Source organism: Pseudorca crassidens, chromosome 14, assembly GCF_039906515.1.
Source record: "Pseudorca crassidens isolate mPseCra1 chromosome 14, mPseCra1.hap1, whole genome shotgun sequence".
NCBI classification, from domain to species: Eukaryota; Metazoa; Chordata; class Mammalia; order Artiodactyla; family Delphinidae; genus Pseudorca; species Pseudorca crassidens.
Window position 1 is genome coordinate 19,537,015 of NC_090309.1, and position 17,368 is coordinate 19,554,382.

The window sequence follows — 17,368 nt, forward strand, 5'->3', positions numbered from 1 at the left end:
CAGATGTTCCTGGGAAATATTTTAAAGGGTGTTAACACAGCTAGGAAGCACACTATTTTGCCCTCTCACCTCTTTTCTTCTTCTTGTACGGGATATGGGAAGATGCAGCACTAGCAGTCAACTTGGACCAAAAGATGAACTTGAGAACAGAAGCCTCCACTGCTCCTCAAGTGGAGCAGAGCATAAAGTCAGAAGGAGTCGGGGTCCTTGATGACTCTGAGATTACTATACCAGCCCTGTACCACCTATAGACTTATTCTATGTGAGAGAGAAATAAATATTTGATGTTTTATCATATGTAGCTGAATCTAAATTTAATTAAAATACATGAATTATAAATACTATTATTGGGCATTAATAATTTAGGATACTTAATTAAAAAGTCATATTTCACATCTAAATATAATTAGCATTTTAATATAACATAACTTTCATGTGGGAGGGCAAATGAAACAAGCCATGTCACTTTAGCCCTTATTTTAAATTCCTTTTTTTAAATAAATGATTAATTTGATTAATTCAGCTGTTTTGAAAGAAATTCTATGTTTCCATACCATACTCTTTTTTTTGTTAGTCTACTTAAAGTACTAGGAAATATAACAAAGTAAATTTCAAAAATTAAGTTAGCTAAAAAAATTAATTACTTGATTTTGGGCCCTAAATCTTAGGTAGACAATGCACTTTGAAATCCAGTATTTAAAATAAACTCAGGTGTTTTCATGTGGGAATAAATGAATGCAAGCATGAATGAATGATAAACTTAAGAATCATTTACTAGGATTTTTCAGTGTGATAACTTACTACAATGGAAAAAGGTATGGCCAAGAAGCTATCCTATTAAGCACACATTATGTGCTCATTGTGCAAGAAATCAGGGAAAAAAATAAGAACATTCAGACACATTCCCTATCCTTATGGAGCTCACAGACTAGCTAGGGATATATATATATATATATATATATATATATATATAAAATTAAATAAGTTCCTACACTGCATTCCATACCAGCAATGATATCACATCACACTGTGGGAGAATATCAAGAGAGTCTTCCTGGAAGCACTACAGTATATCAACTACTAACTTTGTAACCTCCAGGAAGTTACTTAAATTCTCTGAACCTCGTTTTCATAATATTTTTAATGCGGATGACAGTATCTCTTCCACAGAATGATTTTGAAAACACATTGCAGAGTGCATTTCAAATGCTTAGCACAGTGCATGGAACATACTAAGCCCTCAATGTATCTTAGTTTAATAATAATTGAGGCATTTACTACATGCAATCGTCCTGTTGTCCCTCTAAGTGGTATTACTATTCCAATTTCTAAATCAAAAGCAAAAGCTCAGAGATCAGCAATGTTACCCAATATCTCCCAGATGATAAAAGACAAACTTGGTTTCCAAATTCACATCAAATAGCAATACCTTGCTTATAATTTTAACATCTACCTTAAGAGAACATGACATATTTTTTTAACAACTTTATTGGAGTATAATTGCTTTACAATGCTGTGCTATTTTCTGCCCAACAACAAAGTGAAACAGATATATGTATACATATATCCCCATAGCCCCTCCTTCTTGCATCTCCTTCCCACACTCCCTATCCCACCCCTCTAGGTGGTCACAAAGCACCGAGCTGATCTCCCTGTGCTCTACAGCTGCTTCCCACTAGCTATCTATTTTACATTTGGTAGTGTATATATGTCAGTGCTACTCTCTCACTTCAACCCAGCTTACCCTTCGCCCTCCCTGTGTCCTCAAGTCCATTCTCTTTGTCTGTGTCTTTATTCCTGTCCTGCCCCTAGGTTCATCAGAACCATGTTTTTTTTTAGATATCATACATATGTGTTAGCATACAGTATTTGTTTTTCTCTTTCTGACTTACTTCACTCTGTATGACAGGCTCTAGGTCCATCCACCTCACTACAAATAAATCAATTTCATTTCTTTTTATGGCTGAGCAATATTCTATTGTATATATATGCCACATCTTCTTTATCCATTCATCTGTCGATGGACACTTAAGTTGCTTCCATGTCCTGGCTATTGTAAATAGTGCTGCAATGAACATTGTGATACATGTCTCTTTTTGAATTATGGTTTTCTCAGGGTATATGCCCAGTAGTGGGAGTGCTGGGTCATATGGTAGTTCTATTTTTAGTTTTTTAAGGAATCTCCATACTGTTATCCATAGTGGCTGTATCAATTTACATTCCCATCAAAAGGGCAAGAGGGTTCCCTTTTCTCAACACCCTGTCCAGCATTTACTGTTTCTAGATATTTTGATGATGGCCGTTCTGATCGGGGTAGGGGTTACCTCACTGTAGTTTTGATGTGCATTTCTCTAATGATTAGTGATGTTGACCATCCTTTCATCTGTTTCTTGGCAATCTGTATATCTTCTTTGGAGAAATGTCTATTTAGGTCTTCTGCCCATTTTTGACTGGGTTGTTTGCTTTTTGATATTGACCCGTATGAGCTGCTTATATATTCTGAAAATTAATCCTTTGTCAATTGCTTTGTTGAGGGTTGTCTTTTTGTCTTGTTTATGGTTTCCTTTGCTGTGGAAAGGCTTTCATTAGGTCCCATTTTTTTAATTTTTGTTTTTATATCCATTTCTCTAGGAGGTGGGTCGAAAAGGATATTGCTGTGATTTATGTGATTTATGTCATAGCCTATGTTTTCCCCTAAGAGTTTTATAGTGTGCAACCTTACATTTAGGTCTTTAATACATTTTGAGCATATTTTTGTACACGGTGTTAAGGAGTGTTTTAATTTCATTCTTTTACATGTAGCTGTCCAGTTTTTGCAACACCATTTGCTGAAGAGGCTGTCTTTTCTCCATGGTATATTCTTGCCTCCTTTATCAAAGATAAGGTGACCATATGTGCATGGATTTATCTCTGGGGTTTCTATCCTGTTCCATTGATCTATATTTCTGTTTTTGTGCCAGTACCATACTGTCTTCATTACTGTAGCTTTGGAATATTGTCTGAAGCCAGGGAGGCTGATTCCTCCAGCTCCCTTTCTCTTTCTCAAGATTGTTTTGGCTATTGGGGGGTCTTATGTGTTTCCACAGAAATTGTGCAATTTTTTGTTCTAGTTCTGTGAAAAATGTCATTGGTAGTTTGATAGGGATTGCATTGAATCTGTAGATTTCTTTAGGTAGGATAGTCATATTCACAATGTTGATTCTTCCAATCCAAGAACATGGTATATCTCTCCATCTGTTTGTATTATTATAATTTCTTTCATCAGTGTCTTATAGCTTTCTGTATACAGGTTTTTGTCTCCTTATGTAGGTTTATTCCTAGGTATTTTATTCTTTTTGTTGCAATGGTAAATGGAATTTGTTTCCTTAATTTCTCTTTCTGATTTTTCATTGTTAGTGTAAAGGAATGTAAGAGGTTTCTATGCATTAATTTTGTATCCTGCTACTTTACTAAATTCATTGATTAGCTCTAGTAGTTTTCTGGTAGCATCTTTAGGATTCTCTATGTATACTATCATGTCATCTGCAAACAGTGAGAGTTTTACTTCTTCTTTTCCAATTTGGATTCCTTTTATTTCTTTTTCTTCTCTGATTGTTGTGGCTAAAACTCCCAAAACTATGTGAATAATAGTGGTGAGAGTGGGCAACCTTGTCTCTTGCCTGATCTTAGAGGAAATGGTTTCAGTTTTTAACCATTTGGAACAATGTTGGCTGTGGGTTAGTCTTATATGGCCTTTATTATGTTGAGGTATGTTCCCTCTATGCTTACTTTCTGGAGTATTTTTATCATAAATGGGTGTTGAATTTTGCTGAAAGCTTTTTCTGCATCTATTGAGATGATCATATGGGTTTTATCCTTCAATTTGTTAATATGGTGTATCACACTGATTGATTTGCATATATTGAAGAATCCTTGCATCCCTGGGATAAACCCCACTTGATCATGCTGTATGATCCTTTTAACGTGCTGTTAGATTCTGTTTGCTAGTATTCTGTTGAGGATTTTTGCATCTATGTTCATCAGTGACATTGGCCTGTAGTTTTCTTTCTTTGTGCCATCTTTGTCTGATTTTGGTATCAGGGTGATGGTGGCCTCGTATAATGAGTTTGGGAGTGTTCCTGTCTCTGCTATATTTTGAAAGAGCGTCAGAAGCATAGGTGTTAGCTCTTCTCTAAATGTTTGATAGAATTCACGTGTGAAGCCATAGTGTCCTGGGCTTTTGTTTGTTGGAAGATTTTTAATCACAGTTTCAATTTCAATGCTTCTGATTGGTCTGTTTATATTTTTTATTTCTTCCTGGCTTAGACTCAGAAGGTCATGCTTTTCTAAGAATTTGTCCATTTCTTCCAGGTTATCCATTTTATTGGCATAGAGTTGCTTGTAGTAATCTCTCATGATCTTTTGTATTTCTGCAGTGTCAGTAGTTACTTCTCCTTCTTCATTTCTAATTCTGTTGATTTGAGTCTTCTCCCTTCTTTTCTTGATGAGTCTGGCTAATGGTTTATCAATTTTGTTTATCTTCTCAAAGAACCAACTTTTAGTTTTATTGATCTCCGCTATTGTTTCCTTCATTTCTTTTTCATTTACTTCTGATCTGATCTTTATGATTTCTTTTCTTCTGCTAACTTTGGGTCTTTTTGTTCTTTCTCTAATTTCTTTAGGTGTAAGTTTATGTTGTTCATTTCAGATTTTTCTTGTTTCTTGAGGTAGGATTGTATTGCTATATACTTCCCTCTTAGAACTGCTTTTGCTGCATCCCATAGGTTTTGGGTCATCGTGTTTTCATTTCCTTTTGTTTTTTTCAGTGATCTCTTGGTTGTTTAGCATCGTACTGTTCAGCCTCCATGTGTTTGTATTTTTTTTATTTATTTTTTCTGTAATTGATATCTAGTCTCATAATGTTGTGGTCAGAAAATATACTTGATATGATTTCACTTTTCTTAAATTTACCAAGGCTTGATTTGTGACCCAAGATATGATCTATCCTGGAGAATGTTCCATGAGCACTTGAGAAGATAGTGTATTCTGTTGTTTTTGGATGGAATGTCCTATAAATATCCATTAAGTCCATCTTGTTCAACGTGTCATTTAAAGCTTGTATTTCCTTATTTATTTTCATTTTGGATGATCTGTCCATTGGTGAAAGTGCAGTGTTAAAGTCCTCTACTATTATTGTGTTACCATTGATTTCCCCTTTTATGGCTGTTAGCATTTGCCTTATGTGTTGAAGTACTCCTATGTTGGGTGCATAAATATTTACAACTGTTATATCTTCCTTTTGGATTGATCCCTTGATCATTATGTAGTGACCTTCTTTGTCTCTTGTAATAGTCTTTATTTTAAAGTCTATTTTTTCTGATATGAGAATTGCTACTCCAGCTTTCTTTGGATTTCCATTTGTTTGGAATATCTTGTTCCATCCCCTCACTTTCAGTCTGTATCTGTCCCTAGATCTGAAGTGAGTCTCTTGTAGATAGCATATATACAGGTCTTGATTTTGTATCCATTCCACCAGTCTATGTCTTTTGGTTGGAGCATTTAATCCATTTACATTTAAGGTAATTATCAATAGTATGTTCCTGTTACCATTTTCTTAATTGGTTTGGTTTGTTTTTGTAGCTCTTTTCCTTCTCTTGTGTTACCTGCCTAAAAGAAGTTCCTTTAACATTTGTTGTAAAGCTGGTTTTGTGGTGCTGAATTCTCTTAGCTTTTCCTCATCTATAAAGGTTTTAATTTCACCATCAAATCTGAATGAGATCCTTGCTGGGTAGAGTAATGTTGATTGTAGCTTTTTCCCTTTTATCACTTTAAAGATGTTGTGCCACTCCCTTCTAGCTTGCAGAGTTTCTGCTGAAAAGTCAGCTCTTAACCTTATGGGGATTCTCTTTTATGTTATTTGTTGCTTTTCCTTTGCTATGTTTAATACTTTTTCTTTGTATTTAATTTTTGATAGTGTGGTTAATATGTGTCTTGTCATGTTTCTCTTTGGATTTATCCTGTATGGGACTCTCTGCTCTTGCTGCACTTGATTGAGTATTTCCTTTCCCATGTCAGGGAAGTTTTCAACTATAATCTCTTCAAATATTTTCTCAGACCCTTTCTTTTTCTCTTCTTCTTCTGGGACCCCCATAATTCAAATGCTGGTGTGTTTAATGTTGTCCCAGAGGTCTCTGAGACTGACTTAATTCTTTTCATTCTTTTCTTTTTTTTTTTTATTCTGCTCTGCAGTAGTTATTTCCACTATTTTATCTTCCAGGTCACATATCCGTTCTTCTGTCTCCATAATTCTGCTATTGATTCCTTCTAGAGAATTTTTAAATTCATTTATTGTATTGTTAATCATTTTTTGTTTGCTCTTTAATTCTTTTAAGTCCTTGTTAAACATTTCTTGTATTTTCTCCATTCTATTTCCAAGATTTTGGAACCCTTTTACTATTATTACTCTGAATTCTTTTTCAGGTAGACTGACTATTTCCTCTTCATTTTTTTTTGGTCTGGTGGGTTTTTACCTTGCTCCTACATCTGCTGTGCATTCGTAGTTTCTGTTGTTTTTGGTGTCTACCCCCAGTGGGCGAGGTTGGTTCAGTGGCTTGTGTAGACTTCCTGGTGGAGGGGACTGGTGCCTATGTTCTGGTGGTTGGGGCTGGATCTTGTATTTCTGGTGGACAGGACTGCATCTGGTTGTGTGTTTTGGGGTGTCTGTGAACTTATTATGATTTTAGTCAGCCTCTCTGCTAATGGGTGGGGTTGTGTTCCTGTCTTGCTAATTGTTTGGCATGGGGCATCCAGCACTGGAGCTTGCTGGCCCTTGGGTTCACCTGGGTCTTAGCGTTGTGATGGAGCTCTCTGGGAGAGCTCTTACCAATTGATATTATGTGGGCCTGGGAGGTTTCTGTGGTCCAGTGTCCTGAACTTGGCTCTCCCATCTCAGAGGCTTAGGCCTGACACTAGTCCGGAGCACCAAGACCTGTCAGCCACATGGTCTGGTCACTCCAGTGGATTCCCATCATCCTTGGGAGAACATGATATTCTGTAACTTATTTTTTTCAGATCTCTGACATCAAAACCATGTGGCTGTCACTGTTCTCTGACTTGGTTTTTACTCAGGTAAAATGCTAGGCCTTAAGGTAAATAATTTTGTGTGGCAGATTTCTAAGGACTACCCAACGTTATGTTTGGCTGGGTTGGTATAATAAAGGCCCAATGACAAAGCTACATGTGATTGGTTTAAAAAATTCTGTAAGAATTTAAAAAGTCATTTTTTCTTTTAAATCAACATGCTGAAACTAATTTGCTCAATTAATGGCAGGCACTGGCATCCTACCAATTAACTGCTTCTAAAATGTGACAGTATCACCAGCTCTACCAAAGCAGTTATTGCTATTACCTGCAGAGAGATGTATATGAAGAAAAAACAAGATTCCCTATCATTTCTCAACTTATAAACAATGAAATTCTCAAATTAAAAAATAGAGAAGATTCTGGCAATCTGGAAGAGAACTGTATGCAAAGGAATTAGAGGGTTAAATCCAGAACTGACTCTCCTTGCTGTGATAAGAGGGCCACCTTCTTCCAGAGCAGGGTTCATTCTCATGTCTTAGTCAAATGTAAAATACCTCTCTAGTGCCTCCCTCTTCTTTGAACATTTGTATAACTCTCTACACAGACTGGTGGTTGTAGGATAATGACTGTTGTCCATAAAGAAAAATATATATATAAAAAAAATGAGCACTTCTAAAAGATTGTTTATTGAAATATATAGTTATGGTATTAATATTTTTCAACATAGACCATAGACCCTACATTGGCTTGAAAGCTTGATTTTTCTCATCACGATGGGAATATATACATATATAATTTTTTTTTAATGAGTTCACCTAATTAATATTAAAAAGCAGTCAAATAGCTCTACCAAAGAATACCAAGCAGAAATAAATATTGCTCTGCACTGTTGTCTCTGTCCCTTCTCTTGACACGAGTTGGGAGCTATAGAACAACTTAGCTCTGAACTTGATTAACTCCTTGCATTAGACCATGATGATGAAAGAACTAGATGGTCCCTTAAGTGTATATAGTTGCATGTCTTTTCTTCAAGCTATATTTAATAACATCACTTAGTAATTATTTAAACTTAAAACCCACCATTCTTAGAAAGTTTTTTTTTTACACCTAACAGAAATTTAAACCAACTTTCTCAGGAACATTCTTATCTTACCTTTATCCTATTTTCCCAAATCTTTTATTCTTAATATTTTAATTCTTTTTTTTTTTTTTTGATTCTTCTTCCAAGAACATAGAAACCATGAGTCAATTCTGTTGCCTTGTAGAGATTCTGAAACTTTGGTGTGAAAATGGATCACCTGGCATGTCGAAGGTGGGGTTAAGTACAGTTTCCAAAAACCTACATAATCCCTACAGTCCTGATTCAAGGAGTCTGCAGCCTGGTCCAGGATTCTGCACTTTAACAGTCTCCTCCCACCTCTTTCTGCATTTGGCATGCAGATGATCCTCTGACCATTTTGAGAGACACTCACTAAAATGAGAATAGGTCATAAAATTTTCTTTCATATCCAGTGCCCACCTATCTTTCTTATTTCACCTTTGATTCTTTTCCATCTTTCCACCCATCTCTGACATTTTCATGTCTGGTCAGCATAGAATACACCTACACCTCAATATTATGGACATTCTGTACCTCTTCTGGGATAATCATTTCTCTCCACCTCTACTTTAAGCTCCTATCCATTTATCTGGGAAGACTCAAAGATATTGTCCCATTTATGAAGCTTCCTCTTCCCCTTCTCTACAGGAATGCCCATATCACTTTGTATATATTTCTGTGAGAGTGATTATTATAATCTATTACATTTACAGATTATGTGTCTGTTTTCCATTGCTACTTCCATGTCCATCCGTAAGACAGTGAATATCACATGTTATTTACTCAATAAATATTTGTTGAATTATAAATCCAACTGAACTTCTATTTCTAAAATTACCCCTAGGGACATTTCGGGGGAGGAGGAGAAGAGTTGCCATCCTTGTTGTTGTTCTCTTGGGACAAACCTAATTGTAATATCTTTAACTTCCTTTAATAGGCTAGATTGTTCCACAAAAATTTATGGACGTTCTACTTCAAATTTTTGGGGAAAATTAGTTCTAAGAGAACATTCCTTGCTTTGTAAAACTGACCTTGATCATACTACTTCATTATTCCCATGTAGACAATTTAACTTTTGAAAGTGATTTCCTGAGATAATATATTCTAGAAATTATTTTTTATGTCATGATAGAAAATTACAAAACGTTCACTGAATGATGTAAACCAAGTCATTAGAATCTGGGATAGGTAATAAAGCAGGTCTACTCACAGAATTTCTGTCTGTTAGAAAGGCCAAAGTAGTAACTTGGAAGGAACTTGGATGGCAAGAAATACAAAAACAGTGCCCTCTAAGTGATACAAAGTATACACTGAAAATCATCTATGAATCTCCAGCAACAGAGAGGCTTTCAAACCTAAGTGTGCTTTGTCAAAGTGGGTAAGTCATGCCCAAATCCAAGTGTATTAGGGAAAGAGACTTGCATAATCATTGTCTCTTTGAGAGCAGAGTCTGACATGATTCCTATTCAGTGCAAGAAACTTCCATTTGCTTTGGAAAATCACCCTGGTTACATGGATTCTCATTAGCTTATGGGCATTTCCATGACCATCCAACGTTTCTAAACCTGTCAGTGATAATCCCTTTGATTGTCCAAACGATAATCCATTTCCACCTTTTTCAGAAAACCACAATGTCCCAGAGCTAGAGCCTCCTTCTGTCCATAATTCCTTCCTTTTTTTTACATTTCTTTTCCTCAGTCGTGGCTGTGAGTGATCATGTGACCTCTTGTGTAACTAAGAAAATAGCTGCCTGATTATATTTTAATAATCATTGCAAGTCAGTCACTTGCCACCTCCTCTTCATGTATTATAAAGTCAGAATACAATTAAGAGTAGGGGGCTCTGGGAAGGTATGGGGCTGGACTCTTAGCAAAGACTTTTGATTTCAATATGTGGCATTTCTAAACACAAGATAGCCTCTGCAACATTTACAATTCTGTGGGCTTGCTGACCTGCCCTCATTATGTACACACAAACAACACAAATCTAAACCATTCTGTTCAAAGTTAGCTGAAGGTCTCAGCTTCTCACAAAGCCTTCCCAGTACAATCCAGTCTACTCCAGACCACTCTGACACTTACTGTCTTCACTTTTAAGTTGTCACTTGACATGTGTCCAGACTCCCAAAAAGGTTGCACATTCCTCAAGAGTAGGAGCCAGGGCTTACATGTCTTTTATCCTTCGTAGCACATAGCTCAGTAACCACCAATTACCTACTCATTGAACTCTTCCCAACAGCACAAGGGAATTCCTGCAATACTGCATAAGTAATTTTGAATTTGAGAGTCCCAATGAGGCCTAGCTCCCTCTATTACCTAGTGGATGAGGATATTTTCTTTATCTCAAATAATCAGAATAACATAAAATTATGGAGTTAAAAACAAATCAGTCTTCCAAATCAACACACAGCTAATCATCATGGGCTTGATATTGTCAGCTTAAAAGAACAGGACCCACTAACATCATTAACCAAATAATACTACATCAGATATAGAGTACATTCTAAGACTAGTTTGGACTGAAATTTTCTTTCTAGTTTGAAAAACTAACTGTATGTCATCTACAAAAATTAGGTCTCATCAACTATACAATCTTTTTTCGCCATAAACCGGTTCTTCAAAAATATATCATTTTATGATAGAATTTTAGAGCAGGATTACTTTAGAATATATCCTTTAAATCATCTATCATCATTTTAGAGATGAGAAAACTGAGACCCAAGAGATCTAAGTAATTTACTTTGAGTTACCTAATTAGCCACTGACAGAAATACGACTAGTGCACCAGCAACTTCTGTTTTATCTCACTCTTTTGTTTGGAGCACAATATATGTATGTATTTTAAATTATAATTCAAATACATACAAAATGGATATAAAAACACTGAACATCACTATAAATGAAACATGCACATGAGGGTATACAAGTGCATGCACAATGCATTCCATGATAGATTCTCTGAATTTGCACAAGCGCACAACACAACCATTCTTAACTCACGAAGTTTAAAGATGATTGTATTCCAAGGGTTTGTATAATATGAGCATTTCTTACCTGGCAGCTGTATGAGGGGTTGACAAAAGACATTAAAAACTTGAGCTATGATTAGATATCAGATTTTTCTGGCACTGAAGGTTAACTTCTACCTGGGTTTCCAGGGTCTAGCACTTTTAAGGGAAGGTAGGCCAGAGATTGGAGAGGGATCACCCAACATATGAGACTTTGGCATTGTTACCCACATTGTAATATTAAGTTGACTGCAGGTGATTATCACCTAAATCTTCCTATGGGCCAGTTATGACTCTATTTCTCCTTATTGTGCCTGAAATCTCTACCGTTACAGTCGCTTCTTTAGGTTAGAAAGCTTAGGTGGGAAAATAACTTCAGCAGTCATGATACCACTCCACCCCAGGTAATGAAAAGAGGGAGAGCCCTTGTGGGGGAAGGATAGAGGCTCTACACGTAACAGAAGAGCTACTGATGAGAAAGGACTCCTCCTTATGGTGTCCAAGAATTTTAAATTTGGGGGCAAATCTAAACAGCATTGACTATATGAGGTTTGGTCCCTTCACTGAGCTTAAGATCTAGCAAGGAGGTAAAACATAAACAATTTAATACAATCCTCTTGAGTAGAAAAGTTTGTGTGGAGTATACAGACTGAGATACAAGTAGCATTTCTCTTTCTGAACATTAATAGATAATGTAATCTAATATATGCTCCATGTGCATAATCTAAAGGCCATTAAAACATTTGAACATTGGGAAATAAAAGGACTCCTCCTTTTAAAGTACCCCAGTTCTACAATACCAATATCCATACATACCTAGTTAACTAGGGATTTGAAAAAATGAATGATATCCACTTAACACATTTCATAATACCTATAATTCAAACTAGGATACTTTTAATCCCACCCCATGAAAAGTAACGGGCCTCACATTCTGATGGTCAAACCTTTTTAAAAACACCCACCCTGATGCTTCGACATCCCTTAAAGATGTAACCATCTCCATGAACCTTCTTTCCCCTCTAATAAAAAAGTTGACATTTTAACCATTTTAATAGGTACCCAGGAGAGAACAAGGAAAATGAAGGAACACGCTCACTCCAGTTGATCTTTTCCTTCTAAATACTATGGCATATAAAAGAAGTAATCAGTAATAATAGAAACCCAAATGAAACAAAGAACAGTGGTTTTTCACAGCTCTTTACCAAGAAATCCTATAAAACAGCATCATTGTTATGACATGCAACAAAAAGGTAGCAAATTTGGTTGAGACACATTGAAATGGATGCACCCTTAATCTTGCAAGAGTGGTGACTCTTTTTTTAAAATAAATACTTTAGTTTTTGCATTTGAAAGTTTTCATTTGTTTATATCAGAACAAAGTTTGTTGATAATTCTTATGTATCAGTTTTTTCACAGTTTTACTCTACAGTTTTAGAAGAGCAGATTGATTCTCTGGCTAAACGTTAATAAAGGATATCCTGTGATCCTGAAATCTTTCAAATGAAGAAGAATACACTTTCCTAACTAGCCTTCCTTTATAGAAAGCTCACTAAAAGACTACAGAATGGATTCATTCCACATATGCAATGACTTTCAGTCCCAATGGGAAGAAAGAATGAGAAATAAAGGAATGAAAATACCATTTTCAACTTCTCAAGTTTAGATCATACTTGAAGAGTACATCTGTGTTGTGGAATTCTTGACTTAAATAAAGAATAAATAAGTAGAGCCTTTCCCCAAAGTTGGTTAATAGTAAGTAAAGAGGGCTTGATTGGTCACATCTTTACTTCCTTGAAACCCCATCCCCCTGCTTTCAAAATTAATGTTTACAATGAGACAGGTTAGATCAGAAAGCAAAGTTACTCACCATGGAAGAATCACTGCTTCCACACCCGATCGGAGCTCCCTCAGCACAGGTTGGGAGGTGGGTAGAAAGTTGACTAGCCCTGCCCCCATCTATGACATCACAATCTACCTCATAAAAGGTAGTGAAAGTGCTCTGAACTCCTGTCTGATTTCCGAGAGATACAGAAAAGAGAGAGTGAGAGAGAGAGCAAGAGAAAAAAAAAAAAAAAAAAAAACGTACCCTATTGGGAAGGGATTAGGGAGGTGTAAGAGGGAGTGGGTAATTGGGAGAAAGAGGCCTATGAAGGAATTATGTACTGAAAGAGATATGGGTGGGGCTCCGTGATATTAAGCAGTCCGGCCATTTGGATTCCTCATTGGCTCTCTTGAACAGATAAATGGACCATCTGGGAGAAGGAGGATGAAGCAGCATCCCGCCTTGTCAGGCATTGTAAGGGACAATTGTAGTGGGGTTCAAAGGGGATGAATCCCCTATTTAAAGCATTGAAGATCACCAAGAGAGAAAGCAAGGGCTGAAGCTTTTAATGCCTGGAACTGTACACGGGGAATGTCAGATGTCTTTCTAGGAAGTTCCATTGCCCTGCTTTGTGACCTTCAGCAAGCTCTCGGCCTCAGCACACTCAGCCAGTATATGGTGCTAAAGGGATACTTACCTCTTCCATTGGGTTCACTGAGGAATTAACACACTCATTGTTGCTAGAATGGCAATTATTTTTTACTGTTCCTTTTTGTACTCAAGCGTGAGTTGTGTGATAGGCACAATTTAAAATATAAGCCAATAACAAATGCCTAGTTCTACCCTTGGAATTTCTACCTCTTAAAATGTTATTTTTGATATAAAATATTACTGACAATCTTGACTAAGTTTTTCTATGTATACCAAATATAGCATACACCTAAAGGGGATAATTAGATCCGACCTTCAAACCTGGAGAAAAATCAAATGGCAATATTGCTACAATCACAAGGTCCACTACGCTGCTACTTTTAGAGGTCAAGTTTAGGTGACCCAGTAATGCTCAGTGACCAAATATTTTCGTCACATGCAGTTCTGCTATAGTCATAGCGTTATAGCTTTGTTTAAAGCCTGATTCCAAATTTTTTTTTTTTTTTTTTTTTTGGAAATCAGGCAAGATGGGAGAAAAATGTGGAGAGCACTAGGTCTTTTTTTCTTTTCAAATGTAGATTTAGAGCTTTAAAAACTGAACTGGTCAAAGTTGTCAAGTGAGTATTATGATAAAACAAAAGGAAGAGCAAACAGATCCTGAAACCATCCACATGGAAGCCAGATCTTTATTTGCCCAGTGGAATATATGAAAAGTGAACCTTTTTCCACAGAAAATATTTCAGTAAAGATTCAGAATAATAGCTTATAATTCACAGCATCATAAATGAGTAAAGCCCAGAGCCTGTTTCTGTACGCAGATAAACAAAATTCCTAATTTGGATTTTTTTCTGGCGTTTTAAGCCAATACAGTTCTATCTCTAGTCCTGTCATTCTTAGCTCACTAAATATCTAAGTGGATGAAATAATCACAATTTTAAACTATACAAAATTGGTAGATTAGGGAGCATTTTGAAACACAGAAGCTAGTAAATTCAAACTGATTATGAATCTGGCAACATTACTCCCATCTTTTACTTCAAAATAAATGTTAAAGGCATTTAAAGAATGTCTTTAGAGAATTAAAGACAATAAAAAAGAAAAATATTGGCATATGAGAAGCAAGAATGAAATTGAAAATTTTCCTATATTTGGGTTTTTTAGTACTTACTAGAAGAAGCAATAATACTGTGCATATGTTTTCCTTGCTGAATTATTCTCTTTTTATGTTCAATAAGTCTAAATTCAAATTCTATATTTAACAGCTTTTATTGAGTGATATTTCACAATCAATGGTCCTATAAAGCTATTTTCTTCCAATTTTTACATATTAGATCATTGACTAGTTGGCTTATCCTTGCTTTTTTATGTTTTATAACAATCCTGCTTGGCTTTAGAAATTAGCCATCTCCTGATTTTTCACCGTAGGGAAAGTGTTATTATTTTACCAATTCTTTTATCAATCAGTTTCAAAAATGATTATTATGTATTAGAAACTTATCTGTGTCATCTCACCTTTCATACAAAATACAAAAGTCACTATTTAAGATTAATGATGCAGCTGTCCATTCTTCCAATAAGCACTTTAAAAATGTTACTACCAAACAAAGGAGGTGCACTTTTGCCAGCATTAAGATATTAGAATAAAATGGAGTTAAACACTTTTTAAATATTGAAATAAAACAAGCTGGACTTAGATTATAATCTATTGGTATTTTTAATTAATTATCTATTGTTTATCTGGAAATGGAGCATGTCTTCAGGAACCCAATGCAAAACTAGGCTGCATCAAATGGATGCAGAGTGGTGAACTGTGCTGACTTTTTAGGTGAATTTAGTATGATTGATTACAATAATGTCTTTAGTTATGATATTAGTTAAAATAACAAAATTTTCTTTGACACAGAATGCAATGCCTGGATCAAATAATTTCCAACTCTTCTTAGGATCTAGCCTCTTGACATTTTTTATGAAAACTAAGTCTTATTACAATTATGGATTTGATGCATACATCCTATGACATCACATAAATGGATGAGTTAGCCCTTCAAGGCAAGACATGAAGTGATTGCAAGATTTCAGTCAAGAGACCTTATTATTGAAGTCTTGGTTATAATTTTGTTTGGACCAGAGAGATGTAGGGTTGGTTTCAACTTTTTGTTTGTTGAAACAAAAAAGTTTTAATTAAACTTCTTAGTGCAAAGGATTGAGAAGTCAGGTGGAATAATTTGTACACTCCAAAAGAATAATCCGCAGATGTATTTACCAAGTAATTTATCATGGGAGACATGATCAGGCAGTTGGAATGCAGTGTGACCAAAATGTTATTATTAAAGAGAAATATTACAGTAAGAGAATACGATTAATTTTGATAGCAACAGATTTGAATTGGGAGTTCCCAGATAAAGAGATCATGTTTGAGTTTGTCTTAAGATAGTGTCTCACATATAGAACCTTGGGCTTAAAAGAGTACATGGTCCTTAGAAGATATTGCTGACTTCTCAGCATCTGATATCCTGGAACTTCTCTGATATCCTGGAACTTCTCCAGGATACTCTCTTTCAGTTGCAAAATAGATTTGCAAAGGAAAACATATAAAAGAGATCAAGAGACAGATTTTAGAGATTTGACAGAACATCTAGCCAGACTTCCAGTCAAGTTCATTATCAGCAAGACATCTGTACAGATGAAGGTATTCAGAGAAAAGCAATAAAATAAGATACAGTATTGATGATGAAAGAAAAGATTAAAGTCTAAATTAAGTTTGCCTTCAAGAAAATAGGATTAGGATGAAATATTTAAAATATATTTATTGCCCAGAAGGAAAATGACTATTCAAGATAGAGTAAGACAATGTATTGTGAAGCAGTAAAAGAAATCTGAGCTAAAAATCCTTCACATTGTTTATCCAGAAGTCTTTCCTATTTGTAAGATACATGGGCCATAACACGGAACATATTTCTCTTCTAAGGGTTGTGATCAAAGACATATTTTATAAATCATTTAAATTAAGCTGCAGAAAGCATTTGACATAATCGGTAGGGACAGAATGTAGACAATAGTAAGTTAAACACAGTTTTATTTCTAGAATAGAGTAAACAAAGAAAACCAGTGAATACAGAGGTAGTTCAACAGACACCCTGCTACTCCAGCTGAGAATGCTAAACAGTAAGATGAGAAACTAAATGGGGAAAAAATGAAAACAATAGACTCCACAATCTAACAAAAGCACAATGGATGGAAAAATTTATCCTTTTCACAAAAAGTATTTGCTATTAGAGATAAAGAACTTTGAATTCTGTCATCCAACCAATATTTAGCACCATGCCTTTTACATTGTTTAAATGCAATGGAAACATTGAATTCAATGAATTAAAATATCCTTATGAGAACGAGCAATAAATACATTTCTTTGAACTCTGATTGTTATTTTGTCGTTAGAAATTAGGAACGGATAATGGAAACACTGGTCTTTTCCTAGAAAAACATTACTCCTGTCTCAGTTTTGCTATGGGGGTCTTTTTATTTCCTTTATTTTGAGTCATCTGAGGTCATGGAAGTTTGTGCAAAATCAATAATGAAATTCCCAGATAATGTTTGTATATGGTTTTAACATTCATATTCTCTTTTTTACTTATTTATATATTTTATATCAACTTATTCATACTTTATCTTCTCTTGAGGCATGTCCGAGTAGGAACAACAGCAAAAAAAAAAAAACAATAGA

General features: G+C 35.4%; 1 protein-coding gene across 2 annotated transcripts in view; it reads right to left on the reverse strand.

Annotated features, from left to right (window-relative positions):
* The window catches only part of CTNNA2 (catenin alpha 2), a 1,189,124-nt gene that overhangs the window by 20,060 nt on the left and 1,151,696 nt on the right, over window positions 1-17,368 (reverse strand). The window contains exon 18 of one of the 2 annotated variants that reach the window (XM_067704543.1): window positions 13,039-13,182. The exons of the other annotated variant lie outside the window; for it this stretch is intronic. Coding sequence (XP_067560644.1) covers window positions 13,039-13,182 — 144 coding nt within the window. The remainder of the gene's footprint in view (window positions 1-13,038; window positions 13,183-17,368) is intronic. 2 annotated transcript variants of the gene reach the window in all.